This window comes from Miscanthus floridulus, chromosome 18, assembly GCF_019320115.1.
Source record: "Miscanthus floridulus cultivar M001 chromosome 18, ASM1932011v1, whole genome shotgun sequence".
Classification (NCBI taxonomy): Eukaryota; Viridiplantae; Streptophyta; class Magnoliopsida; order Poales; family Poaceae; genus Miscanthus; species Miscanthus floridulus.
This window is the reverse complement of record NC_089597.1, coordinates 136,643,192-136,657,193: the sequence shown is the minus strand read 5'-3', so window position 1 is coordinate 136,657,193 and position 14,002 is coordinate 136,643,192. Positions and strand designations below refer to the sequence as shown.

The following is a 14,002-nucleotide window of genomic DNA, read 5'->3' as shown; positions in this document are numbered from 1 at the left end:
GAACCTTTTGCGCTTCTGCAAAAGAGTTTGTTTCCATAGTTTATTTTCTAGTCCAAAGTATTGTTGTAATACTAATAGACCTACATTTTTCTTCTGCAAATGTACTTGACATAGAATAGAGAGAAAATCAATGGATAGACAGATTTTTCATACATGATGAGAAATCACAACATGATTGTATCCCTCTCCATTTCTGGCAAGACTTGATTTGACATTGAGAATAGAAAAGGGAAGACTCAGAAGGAACTGGGAGCTACATATTGTTATATTATCAAGAAACAGAGGAATAGGGTAGGGTTTTGGCTCCACCATGTTCATGTAGAGACCAGCTGAGCCCGCCTTCTTAGCTCTTCAAAGGCATGCATTGCTTCGCAGTCAAGTCCCCCAGCAAACTACATATAGAGTAGCAAAGCAAACAATCATCAGGTTGAGGTTGGTTTCTCAGGCCCTGTTTGGTTGAGCTGTGGCTGTGGGAAAAAGCTGCTGTGAGCTGTGAGCTGTGGAAAAGCTGCTGTGGGCTGTGAGCTGTAGAAAAGCTGAAAGCTGTTTGGTTAAACAAGTATAAAATATACCTTTTATCTTTATCTCTCTTGAAACAACTATGGAAGAGCTTTTTATTCCACCAATTTCGAAAAGCAGAAAGCCAAAAGTCAAAAGCAGGGTCAACCCAGCTTTCAAAAATGAACTACGGAAAAGCAGCTGCTTCTGAAAAAGCGTCCTCCAAAAACAGCCCCTTTGGTTGGGCTTTTGGCTTTTGAGGCCAAAAGCCAAAGCCAAAAGCCCAACCAAACAGGGCCTCAGTCAACACTTTGAGCAGCAAACTGACCTGGTGGACCCTGTAGGTGAAGCGCACACTTTGAGCAACCAGAGCAGCCTCGTTCGCAATCCCAGCTGTATCCCTGCAGTCCAGTTCCTTAAGGACTGTCTTGGTATACATTTTCGCCAGACACACCGATGCCAATCTCATCTGCACAGCCCAATAGGTACTTAACATATCTGTTATTGATGGTTTATTCGCTTTGCAGATATCAATCTACCTATCTATCCAGCATCGGAAACAGGAGGGGACCATAATAAGTAGAGTTAGAGAGATAATAACCTTTGAGGCCATCCCTGAATCAAGCATCCAGTCAGTCGGAATCCTCAACTCTTTGTAGGACGACATCACCGATCTCCTTAGATTCACCAATCTGCCCATGCTCTTCTCCAATCTGAAGAGCAGATCGAATAGGGCTCATATATAAATCTTGAGTTTGGTGGCAATGGCATTGAAAAAAAAATACTTGTACAAAGTATTTATTGAAGACTGCTGTTGCCACACGTACTTGTCTAGCAAGCTTGAAATCTTCCTGCGAGTGGCTGTCGCCTCACTACCACTACCACCATCTTCTCCGTCTCTCAAGGAAGAGATCTCTGTTAGAAGACACTTGAGGTGTCGGTATTCAGATGCCGCTTCACGAAGTGCATCAGCTTTCCTCTCAGGCCAGTTGAAGTGCTTCAAGACGGCTGTCTCATCAGACTGACAAAAATGGGAATTACGTACATTGGTAGCAAGCGTAGATCAATGCACCCCAAGCACAGTACATATAGATGGAGGTTTTATCCTCTCTTTTTTGGTGCCAAAATAAAAATAAAAATAACTCTTATCTTACCAGAGTAGAAAGTTGTTGGTCCAGCCAGTCCACAAAGGTGACTACTTGTTCCACACCAGTGTAAGTACTAGCGTGGATTTTGTTGATGAGATGGTTGATGAACTCTGCTTTTGTTTCCACATCCGCTTTGATCTGCGTAGTATATATATAGTATGTGATTGAGAAAAGAGATAATGGTGGGTATACTGTTGTGTTTTGAGAGCGAACTTATAATAATAATTCCAGAAAGAACACAAAGGGAAGGGATGGCGGGTGACGCACCGCTAGCTGGTGCCTGGAGCGGTTCTGCAGCTCGTCGACAATGCTGCTATGGTGATCATGGCTTCTACTTTTGTCTGTGTGCTTTGACGGCTTCTTGTTGCTGGTCTGCAGCGAGTTGTACATGTCAACCAGCGCAGTGGCCTTGCTCACCGGAGCTGAAGGGACTCGCTGGTTTTGGTGCCGCGGCAGTGGCGGCGGAGGCGGTGGCGGTGGCGGTGGGGGCGGCGGTGGCGCTGCAACGACGACTCCTCCGGAAATCGAAATCTTGCTGGGAGGTTGTGGTCTGTTGTTGGTTGTAGCATCATGCTGTTGGTGCTGAAGGTCTGCGTTGAGGCGGAGCAGGCGCTGCACTTCCCTGCGCAAGGCATCCACCTCCCCGCGCAGCCGCACCACCTCGTCCTCTACTGTCTCCGACTCCGTGGTGCTCATCATGACCCTCCTCACGGGCATAGGCATAGACACAGCAGCCTGCCTCCTCGTTGCTGCCATGGTGGTGGCGGCTGCGGCCGGTCTTGGTCTGGCCTTCACCCCTGGGCCTGGAGTAGCAGGAGGTTGCTTGACTTTGGGTGGTGGTGCTCTTGATGCCCGAGACCGAGTTTGCGGCACAGCTGCCTGAGACTTGGAATGGATGCTGCTGCCATGGCCGTTGCTGCTTGGAACTTGATGCTTCATGCTTGTTCGGTTGGTTGATGTGATGTGATCCAGATAAGCAGTGCAGATGCTCCTTCTCCCTCCTGACCTCGCTGCCCAAGGCCAACACAAGATAAAGAGAAATACTAGATGGTTGGCTTGGCTGCTGATGGAAATAGAAATAGAAAGAGAAACAGAAATCGCTCTGCTACTGCTACTGCACTCCACTCAACAACGAACAAAGAAGCAGCAGAGTGACAAAGGATTTTTTGAGTGAGCGACTGCTCTGCTGCTGCTGCTAACCACGTTATTCAACTGTACGTACTACAAGCCCATAGTAACAGCGAATACAAAAACTGTTCGTTTTGCAGGACAAAAGTAGAAATCTCTCTTAAATATAATTTGTAAATCTGCAGTCTTATGAATGGATATGGATCTAATCAACAGACAAGCCACGAGTACTCTGCTGGCAAGGAAGGGAACATAACAACATGAACATGCATGCTCAGATCAGTGTCCTTTAATGAATGAATGAATGAATGCCAAGGCAGGCCCAGCAGCCGCACCATGAATCCTTCTGCTTGCTTGCTGTAGTAGAAACATGACCCAGCATCCATGTGAAATGGAATTCGGAGGGACACATAGCAGTAACAGTGGAAATCTTATCATTTCAGATCAGATGGATGCACATCCTACTTCTGATTTATGCATTGCATACGCATGGTAAAAGTGGCAAATTACAATCAAGCAATAACCAGAAACAAGAATCATACATCATAGCGAAGTGGAAACAGAGGACAAGAGGCCAAACCAGATCAAATCACAATCAAGCAATCCATCCTTGAAACAAGAACCAGGATCTAACTACATGCAGGGGGGAAAAGAAATAAAGAAAAGTTACTCACAAGACAGAGGAGATAGGTTGTGATTTCAACTGCAAAATTGAGTAAACAGAGGCAGGCAACTGGATTTTGTAGAATCCAAGCAAGAGACAAGAGGCCCAGCTCCAAATTCAGGATGGAAAATTAGTTGAGAACTGCCTCAGTTGCTGCAACTTATAGCTCCAACCAACCACAAAGCTAGCTGTTGGAGACAGTGGGAAAGTAGGTACATGTCGTTGGAACAACAGCAATCCCTCCCTTGACATCACTGCTGGTGGCTCAACCATATATCAATACAACCATAGCTTAAACCATTTGGATCAGTTTTTTGAGAAACAAAAGTGCAGAGCAGTCTTAATTATATGCCACTTATTTGTCAGTGCAGCTAGCTGACCCGTCCCCGTGCAATGCATAATCGGTAAGATGCCTCTGGAAGACGTGCTAGCTGCACTAAGTAACTAGTGTTCTGGAGCAAAAGAAAACTACCTGTTTGTGGTTGCTGTTGAGCAATGGGTAGCACAGCAGTCAAGACTGATCACCTAAATCTTCTGATGGTTCAACTGAAAACGCACTCAACTGAACATTTGTGATGTCTTAGGTTTAGATTTTCCTATCAAACTACTAGCTCCAGGGCAGAATATTATATGCACATATTAGTACACCTTTGATCCACTGTCATGAAATTGTTAGTGCTTTCATGTACACATGCTAAGGAGACAACGAAAGTTAAAAAATATCCAGCTCGTACATTTTCAGCACAGCAAGAACTCATCTATTGTTCCAGACATGTTCAAAAACTGATTCCGATACACACCAAAATCATAAAGCAATGTTACTTAACTAGTCTATATCTATATGTATGTTTCGTTATATATCAAAGTATTCAAGTTGTAGGTCATCAAACTTCGTACTTGCTATGGTACCCCCTTTACCTCATAATAAGAAGTAAAGATGTCCAAAAAAAAAAGAATCTCAGCCCTTCATTTTTAAAAGCCATGCAAAAATAAGTAATTAAATAACTAAATTATTTTTTAAAAAATAAAAAGGCTACAGATCTCATCGGACATCCTTCTTTATCTCACAAAGCCATCCTTCCTTATCCTCACCATTGAGGCATTGACCAGTAAGGAAACATACATGAATATCTTTTTTAAAAGATAGCAAATAATTGAAATTGATTTTAGAGTCTAACATCCACCACAAATATATGGATATGCCACACGTGATGACGTGAAGCTATTACACATTCTTAACATGAAAATTAGTCACGTTGCAACATGAATATGTCCTTATCTTCACACATAAAGAATACGTACACTGGATGTATGTTAAATAAAAGACTCATAGCTTAATTATGGATGCATGTTACACAAATACGTATAACTCCGCCTGCAGGGATGTTGGCTGTCATTTGTCGGGCATTTGTTCTCAGGCCGGCTGCCGAGTGTTTATCTGTGCGGTCATCTATACAAAGCGTCAAACAGGTTTGATGTTGAGATTTAGAGTTATTCATAGTGTGGGTATAATTTAGATGAAATTCAGTTTCTACATATATGTCTAATATAATTCTTCTTTTGTCGAAAAAAAATATTACGACTCATGTGAGACCTGCAACCTTAAATAGGTCAGATTTCAAAAAAAAATCAAGTTCAAGTAACACACTTTGGGATATAAATTATTACACATAGAAATAATTAATCCATCAACTAAAAAACTTACATACTAGACTCTGGGAAATATCGGCAGCGTGCATATGCATGCACGTCAGATTTGTTTAGATTTGTTTGGTAGATATTTTTCTTATTTTTTTTATTTCTCAAACTAAAAATAAAAATAAATATATATTAGTACAACTAGAACCTGTTCCTGCATTCAATCTCAACAGCTGCTAGCCTCGACAAATTAAATAAATAGTAAAAGTACATGCAGAGTGCAAGGTGGGTTAACCGTCAACCCATAAATAGGTTTAATTTTTGTAGGTTAGTTAACCAGCACAGTTCAATCTATTTGCAGGGTTGCAGACAACTGCCTTGCATCCCTAAGTGCATATTAAAATAAGAAAAAATCTAAATAACCCCCTGACGTATTATGTGTGATCTACTTAACCTTGACCTATAAAACCGGGTATCTAACACATTAAACTTTGTAAAACCAGCCATTGTACCTCTGGCCTGTTTTGGACACCTAGTTTTGGCTACGTGGCGCTGGTTTTGCTTACGTGGCAGCGCCAGGAAGGAGAAGGCTGAGCAGATGCTGCGCATCGCGGCGGGGGCCTCCAGAAGAGCTCCAGCTGCGCGATCCCGCAGAAGACGTCGGAGCCCGCCACTAGCACCAACTGCGGCACCTACCACGCGATGGTCATCGGCCCGCTCCCTCCGTGGATGGCGCGGAGCCGGCGCCTCTCGACGAGCGCGGCCGTCCCAGGGCCAGCACCACCAGGAACCGCCCCACGCCCATGCGCTGCAGCTGCGTCAGCCCGCTGGGGCGCCCCGTAAGCCGCCGCGCCGCCGGGATGATGGCGGCGTCATGCGACACCACCCATAGGAGCATGAACACCACCTCGACGGACACCAGCGACACCACGGGCACCTTGAACCGCCCGCCCAGCCGCGTGTCCATGGCCATCCCCTGCTGGATGAAGGTGGTGGTCATCTGCCCCAGCGGCGCCGCGTACAGCACGCACGTCACCCAGATGGGCAGCATCCGCACCAGGATCTTCATGCCCTCCACCTCGCTCACAGTGCACAGAGACCATTCGCCCTCCTGCTCCTTGTCTCCGTCCTTGACGACGATCGCGGCAGCCTTGTCAAGGCACCGCAGACCCTTGGTGCGTGACAGCAGCTGCCGCTCGCCGTCGTTGTTGGCGTCGTCTTCCTTGAGCACCACCACCGCGCCATCGTCCCTTTCCATCCTCACGTTGCGCTTCCTGACAGCGGCGACGAGCACCCTGATGATGTCCTTGAGCGGGCTGCCCGTCGGCATCTGCACCCTATAGTCGGCGCTGCGGAAGCTTGGCACGACGCATGATGGAGCGGCAGGTCATCGTTGCGGGAACGGCGGCGGCGCCGTGGCACTTGCGGCGGAGGAGATGAGCCTCAAGCGTTTTGTGGTGGAGCAACGAGGTTCTGGGGCGGTGGCCTACGACTTCAAGGACGCCGGGCGGCGCTGCCCCAGACCACGGATCCAGCAAAGAAGAGGGCGCTGGGGCAGGCAACTGGGCCTGTTACTTTGTGTGCCCCATCTCTCGCTGGAGCACGTACGGGGACAGGTCGATGAAGCAGAGCACGTACATGAGAAGTTTAGTTCTGAGTCATGCAAAGTCTTTTGTAATCCCATTGAAAGTTTTGAGTAGAGTCGCAGTTAGTTTTGTTGGGGCGTAGATTCGTGGCAGGTGATGTGCCCTGGCCACGCCGTGACCGTCAGAGCCTGTTGGTTTGGCTGTGGCTGTTGGAACAGTATTTTTCTCTTATATAAACTAGTCAACAGTACGTCTTTACAAACCAGCCAACCGAACAGGCTGCTGATGGAAACGGGCTTTGTGGAGCCGTCGCTGATCTAGGAGCAGAGCTCGGTCTCTGTTCCAACAGTACAGCACCGGTGGGAGCACCAGCTGGAGCAGCCGCGCGGCCACCGCCTCGCCGCCGCAGGATGCTGGCTCGTCAATGTCGGTGCTAGACCACCTGTGCGGCTGTGCTGGTGCGCGGAGGGGCGCGCCGAGCTGGTGGCACACGATGCGGGAGTGGCGGCCGTGGGCACTGAGGGTGTTGGAGGCACAGATGGCCGCCACCTCCGCCCCCTGGAAGAACCTGTGCCTGTGAGTCTTAACTGTAAGTCTGAGTTCAGTTCGTTTTGCTTTCATTTTCAGTTAAGTTCAGTTAGCGTTTTGTTAGCATAGAGCTCGGCTTTGGATTCTTTCCTCCCGAGCGCGTCTTTGTACCGATTCTGTAGGATCGTGGCGTGGACTGGGCGTGTGGGATGGCACATGCAGTAGTGCGGTTCATGGCCACGAATGTCGGTTGGTGCGAGCAAAGCCCGGCCACCATTTTCTTTCCGTTGAAGTCTTCTCTGTAATTAGATACAAATAATAGAGGAGCATAAACAGAAAAGCTGCTGCAGTTTGCACAACACCAAAAATACCCTGTGTTCATCGTGCTTGTATTCTCAGTACGTGAGGTTGAGAGTTTCTTGGCCGGAACATTTCCGGCTGACATTTGGCATCAGAGCCAAGATCACGCCGCCGGCGCCATGTCCGAGTCTCCGTCGAAGAAGAAGGAGGTTACTCCATCGCGTTCGCCGCGCCGCCGCCGAGGCCGCTCGCACACTCGCCGCTCTCGCGCCCGCAGCGGGTCGCGCGTCCTGGAGCGCATTGTGGAGCGTCCATCCGCGAGCGTCGCGTGGCCGATGCTCACGCGATCCAACTACCCCGAGTGGGCGTTGGTCATGGAGGTCAACTTCCAGACGCTCCGAGTATGGGACGTCGTCGTCGACGCCATCGACGACGATCCTGACGAGGACGACTACCACGACGATCGGGTGGCCATGGCGGGCATCCTGCGGTCCGTACCGCAGGAACTCTGGAACGCACTCGCCGTCCGGCGCACGGCGAAGGAGGCATGGGATGCCATCAAGATCCTCCGGGTCGGCGACGAGCGTGCGCGCGACGCCACCGCGCAGCAGCTCCGCCGCGACTTCGGCAACCTCGCCTTCAAGGATGGGGAAACCGTCAGCGACTTCGGCGTGCGGATCACCACTCTCGCCACGAACCTGCGCACCCTCGGCGACAACATCTCCGAATCCGAGGTAGTTAAGAAACTGCTGCAGGTAGTGCCGGAGAAGCTGTCCCAAGCCGCCGTCTCCATCGAGATGTTCTGCAACCTCCGCACCATCTCGATCGAGGACGTAATCGGGCGCCTTCGGGTGTTCGAGGACCGCGGTAAGCAGAAGTCCGTCACGGACGCCATGGGGCGTCTCCTTCTCACCGAGGAAGACTGGGAGGCGCGCCGCAAGGCTCGCCGAGACCAGGACAGCTTCGGGCGCAGTGCGGCGTCGAGCTCCAGCGGCAAGAAGCACGGCGGCCGTGGTCGTGGCCGCGGACGTGGCAAGAGCGACGGCTCCGCACCGCGTGATGGCACGAAAGGGCAGCCGGCCGGCGGAAGGAAGCCCAACCGGGATCAATGTGTACGCTGCGGTAAGACTGGCCACTGGGCCAAAGATTGCAGAAGCAAGCCCAAGGAGGAGGCCCATATGGCGCAAGCTGACGAGGACGACGAGCCGACTCTGCTGATGGCTCACGCCTCTGTCTCCTCCAACGCGCCGCTCGCACAGACTGGCGGAGTCCGATCTAGTTCTTCCCCGCCGCTACGCATCATCGAGGCAAAGGTGCTCGCGAAGCTTGATGGCTCAACCGAGCGCGACGACGGCGTCTGGTACCTGGACAGTGGAGCGACGAACCACATGTCGGGCTGCAGGGACGCGTTCGTCGACATCGACACCTCCGTCCGCGGCACCGTCAAATTCGGCGATGGCTCTGAGGTGGCGATCGAGGGGTCCGGCACCGTCCTCTTCGAAGGCAAGACTGGTGAGCACCTGCCACTCACGGGGGTGTATTTCATCCCCAGGCTTACAACCAACATCATCAGCTATGGTCAACTCGAGGAAGGCGGCTGCGAGATCCACTCCAAGAACGGGCTTCTCCGAATCCGCGACAACAAGGGACGGCTGATCATGCGCATCCACCGTTCGACCAACCGCCTGTACCTCCTACGCGTCAAGATCGCCCGGCCGCTCTGCCTGGCCGCGCGCACATCCGACAGCGCGTGGCTGTGGCATGAACGTTACGGGCATCTGCACTTCGATGCCCTCCGGAAGTTGGAGCAGCGCGGCATGGTGCACGGACTGCCTCCCGTCGACCACATGCACCAGCTCTGCGCGGACTGCATCACCACCAAACTGAAGCGCAGCCCGTTCCCATCGCAGGCGAAGCGATGGGCTGAAGGCGTCCTCGACTTGGTCCATGGAGATCTGTGTGGCCCAATCTCACCGCAAACACCCGGGGGTAAGCGCTACATACTCCTGCTGGTTGATGACAAGAGCAGGTACATGTGGTGTGTGCTACTTGCCGCGAAGAGCGACACGCTCACCGCGGTTCGCAAGTTCCAGGCACAGGTGGAGGTGGAGTCCGGCCGTCGGCTGCGTGTTCTACGCACTGACAACGGCAGCGAATTCACCTCCGTCGCGTTCAAGGAGTACTGCGCCGAGCATGGAGTCCAGAGGCAGCGCACGGCGCCCTACACTCCTCAGCATAACGGGGTAGTGGAGCGCCGAAATCAGTCCGTGATCACGATGGCGAGAAGCTTGCTGAAGAGCCGGAACATGCCGGCATCGTTCTGGGGCGAGGCAGTGGCGACTGCCGTGTTCCTGCTGAACCGCGCCCCCACCAAAGCTGTTGACGGCATGACACCGTTCGAGGCTTGGCACGGACGGCGTCCCAGCGTACACTTCCTGCGGACCTTCGGCTGCGTGGCCTACATCAAGTCGACGAAGCCACGTCTAAGCAAGTTGGAGGACTGCGGTGTGCCTGTGGTGTTCATCGGGTACGAACCCGGGGCGAAGGCATGGCGCTTCTACGATCCTGCCTCTCGGCGTGCGGTCGTGTCCAGAGACGCTGTCTTCGACGAGGCTGCAGCATGGAGCTGGGGTGACTCGGATCCATCCAGGGTCAATGGCTTTGACTTCGTCATCGAGCCACAAGAGCAGGAGGAAGATGCTGGCGGGTGGGTCCAGTCACCGGTGTCGCCGGATGCACCAGGGTTCTTTGAAGAGCCTGGCGCGGACGCGCACCAGGAGCCATCTGCCGCGCCAGCGTCATCTCCAGCCACACCTGCGCCGGCAGCAGCTCCAGAGGTGGAGTTCGTGTCACCTCCTCCAGACGCTGATGAGTACCTGGACGCCGACAACGACGACTTCGAGCCTCGTTTCCGCTCCATGGACAGTGTCCTTGGACCGGCAACCCCGCCAGGGCTGGCTGTGCGACAGCTTGTCCTAGCTGCACGCACAGTTGCAGCTGAGCTCCACCTTCAGATCGAGAACGAGCTAGGCACATTTGCAGAGGCTCAGAAGGAAGCACCGTGGAGGCGTGCCATGCTGGAGGAAATGGCGTCTATTGAAGACAACCAAACCTGGTAGCTAGTACCGCTTCCTCCTGGTCATCGTCCGATCGGGTTGAAGTGGGTATATAAGCTGAAGAAGAACAGCGCCGGCGAGGTTGTCAAGCACAAAGCCCACCTTGTTGCGAAAGGATATGTTCAGCAGCAGGGCGTGGACTTTGAAGAGGTGTTCGCGCCTGTGGCACGGTGTTGATGCAAAAGTGATCTGCAAACACAAAGGGCTAATACCCGAATCGATATCCAAAGCGTGCCGGTCGATTTGACCTGCTAATCGACAAGGATGAAGATACGAACACTTTGGTCCTGACAACAGCGATACGCCCGGAAGTCACGGCCAAGAGGTGCTCACGCGGAACTCGAGAATCGCCGAAGGTCGCACTGAAACGATGCAGCTCGCCGAATCAATGAGAACTCGTAAAAAAGGAAAAATATGCAAATTGACGAAGTCGCCGAAAAGTAAGTAGATGCAAATAGGAGTAAAAATTGGTTTTGATGTTGATTGATATCTATTACATTGCCCCTTACTCCATATTTATACCCTGATCTAAAGAGACACAACCAAACACAACTAGGACACCAATCCCATATCTAAGGAAACACGTGACTCTTACATGAATCATACCCTAACAAATATAGAAAAGGAAATCAACTCCTATCTATTTCCCTGTCCGCCTCAATTACGATGGAAATCTCACCGTCCTCCTTCCCATCGGCATACTCCCTATTTCATCGGTAGTAGTCTTCAAGTCTTCCTTCATCGGCATACTCCCTGTTTCATCGGCAGTAGTCTTCAAGCCTCCCTTCATCGGCATACTCCATGTTTCATCGGCAGTAGTCCTCAAGCCTCCCTTCATCGGCATCGACAATAATACCTCCAACCTCATCGGCAACGCCCGAGTCCAAATCAACCTTTCCATCGACCATCACCAGCTATCGGCAACCATCTTTACAAACTGGCTTTCATCAGCTATCAAAGTATTCAATAACTTTCCCCTTGCCGATTAGTCCACTCCGATTATTTTGACACGTGTAAAAAACGGTGTCAACACATGCCCCCCAATTTCGGAGTATAAAACCATTAATGCTCTGAAATTTACTCCAGATAACGCTTGCCTTTGCCCGATTACCGTAACTCATTCTCCAAGCCAAAACTTGATTTGTTATCAAATCCAATCAAATCTAATCTTGATTCACACACTTCAGTAAATATCGCACAATCGCCAACCACTCTTGCCTTGATTATGGTCAAGATACCGAAACAATAACCCATCGGCAAAGATCTTAATATGATAATGCTGCCATTTTCAGAATTAAAATATCATAAATCGATATCCCCTCCAAGTCATGATTACTTGTCATCAACTCATCTGTATAATCCCCTGATTATCGCGCGAACAGTTACCATATCCCTCTGAACCGCCTTGACCTATATGCGCGCGACATAGAGATAAGTCCAAAATACCCTTATTCTGGGCGGCTTATAAATAGATTTCTCCGGAACCCTCATTTTCTACCTTCAGCCTCCAATCCTTGGCATTCTCTCTCTCCGGCGGTGACTCCGACGAACAACCGCGCGACCTCAACCAACAAGAACCCTTCTCCGGCGCTAACTTCAAGTTTCCGGCTCGTACCTCCACCTTCCTCAAGACAATGGCCATCAACTTCGATGTCCCCGCGGTTCGCTCCACTTCCATTACCTTTTACTTTGATCTTTTTGCAAATTCATTCAGTTGGTGATTTTTCCTTTCTTCTGTCTTCTGGATTTCATAACCTTAGGAACTGCGCAACAAATTAGTTATCCCAACCGATCAGCCGCACGTCCAATGCCTTGGACCAATGGGCAACCCAGATCCAACCGATCTGATCAATGCAGAGGTTAACAGAATCCCCTTTAGAGCCCAAAATTTCTCTTTGAATTTGTGGAAAGACACATTCCGATCTTGGCCCAAAACCACCAAAGGGTGGAAAGATTGGTACTTGAGGGTTAATAGATCGATGCAAGTATACTGGGCAGAACGAAGATTAGACCAATGCATCAGGCTCTCTATTGCCGATATGCAGAAAAATGAATCAATGATAATTGCAGCTGCTTATTTCTGGTCAGACACGACCAATACTTTTATGTTTGGACATGGCCCAGCTACTCCTACCCTTGCCGATGTCCACATGCTTACTGGCTTGGACATCTCAACTGCCGATGAAGGCTCCATCTATGGTAGAAAGTCTGAATATAGGGTGAATACCCGCAACATCGGCGGTTGGACAGGATATATTCAAGAATACCAGAAAACCGGGACACTTAGCCAGAGGGAACATGCCACATTCCTGAATATGTGGTTAGAAAAATTTATCTTCTATGGTCGATCAGTAGGACCAACCAACGCCTTCCTCCCTGCAGCTGAACTTTTGGCTAATGGCGTAAGGTTTCCTCTTGGCCGATACCTTCTGAGCTCCACTTATCATCTTCTTCATCAAGTGTCTTAGAAACTTTTGCTTGGCGAACCCATCGGCAACCTGGGAGGCCCGTGGTGGTTTATCAACATGTGGCTGAATGCCCATATGCACAAACATTTGCAATGGGACTTTTTTGCTCAACAATTCCCACGAGAAATTGCTGAAGACTATGTGCTCGGGGATGATGAATCGGCAACACGCTCACCCCTCAATTTTGGTGAAGCCATAATTGTCCTTCCTGGAACAGAAGCCAACGAAGACCAAATTGGCAGATTCTTTCAAAACTTCTACAATGGTCTTTCTCGTGATCATAGGGCCTGGGTGCCTTATATCGACGAAGAAAACAGATTCCCCCTTCTTTTCAACTTTGCCGATGACACTCTGAATCAAGATAATGAGCTCATGATGGCTATCATCACTCCCAGGGCAATTCCAGTAAACACATTCGGCAGCGGGAAAAACACCAACATTACATATGAATTTTACAACCCATCGGCAGTATCCCGCCAATTGGCTTTTGGGCAACTGCCAATCAAACTCTGCTTTGCCGATGTGATCAAACCCAGGGAAACAATCACCTGCGGAACAGACTGGAACAAGGTAGTACAACTCTCCCCTGATGCCGATACTACAGATGTTGATATATCCACCTGGACACCAATATCTTTCATCACCGAGTCATATAAGCAATGGTGGCGAGAGTGGAAAGAACAACTGTTCGCAACTTCTGTTCACACATATCGGCACATGATCGACCCTGAATATGCCATCCCTGACGACGCGGTAAGTTTCCTTCAACTCCCTTCTGCTTTTCCCTTCATATATCAGTAATTGATTCTCTTGTAACAGGTTAACAACCCAGCACCATCGGTGAGTAAAAGTGGGAAACCCTTCAATCTCCGGCCTGTTTCCCCAACATCGCCGATTGGCTACAACGCTCCCACCTTAGCCGCTTTGA

General features: G+C 50.2%; 2 protein-coding genes across 3 annotated transcripts; both read right to left on the bottom strand.

Moving 5' to 3' along the window:
- LOC136521723 (INCREASED PETAL GROWTH ANISOTROPY 1-like protein 2) lies at nt 1–3,715 on the bottom strand. 2 transcript variants are annotated; one of them, XM_066515494.1, is made up of 8 exons: nt 3,449–3,715; nt 1,914–2,656; nt 1,653–1,784; nt 1,326–1,519; nt 1,100–1,211; nt 827–967; nt 573–610; nt 1–392 (listed from the first exon to the last, which is right to left on the bottom strand). In XM_066515494.1, exons 2-8 carry the CDS (start codon nt 2,583–2,585, stop codon nt 344–346), a joined length of 1,338 nt encoding a protein of 445 aa, XP_066371591.1. In that variant the 5' UTR covers nt 2,586–2,656; nt 3,449–3,715; the 3' UTR covers nt 1–343. The 2 variants fall into 2 exon arrangements, with proteins under 2 accessions (XP_066371591.1, XP_066371592.1); XM_066515495.1 differs by lacking the exon at nt 573–610 and having other exon boundaries at nt 3–392; nt 3,449–3,713.
- A 2,067-nt stretch (nt 3,716–5,782) lies between these two features.
- On the bottom strand, nt 5,783–6,406 carry LOC136524787 (protein NRT1/ PTR FAMILY 8.1-like). Its single transcript, XM_066518033.1, has one exon. It carries the CDS (start codon nt 6,404–6,406, stop codon nt 5,783–5,785), a length of 624 nt encoding a protein of 207 aa, XP_066374130.1.
- Nucleotides 6,407–14,002: the final 7,596 nt, after the last annotated feature.

Coding starts and splice junctions, on each gene's coding strand:
- LOC136524787 (XM_066518033.1), bottom strand. CDS start 6,406: ATGCCGACGGGCAGCCCGCTCAAGGACATCATCAGGGTGCTCGTCGCC.
- LOC136521723 (XM_066515494.1), bottom strand. CDS start 2,585: ATGAAGCATCAAGTTCCAAGCAGCAACGGCCATGGCAGCAGCATCCAT. Junction 1,212..1,325: donor ATTTCAAGCTTGCTAGACAA/GTACGTGTGGCA, acceptor TCTGCTCTTCAG/ATTGGAGAAGAGCATGGGCA. Junction 611..826: donor TCACCTACAGGGTCCACCAG/GTCAGTTTGCTG, acceptor TGGAATAAAAAG/CTCTTCCATAGTTGTTTCAA.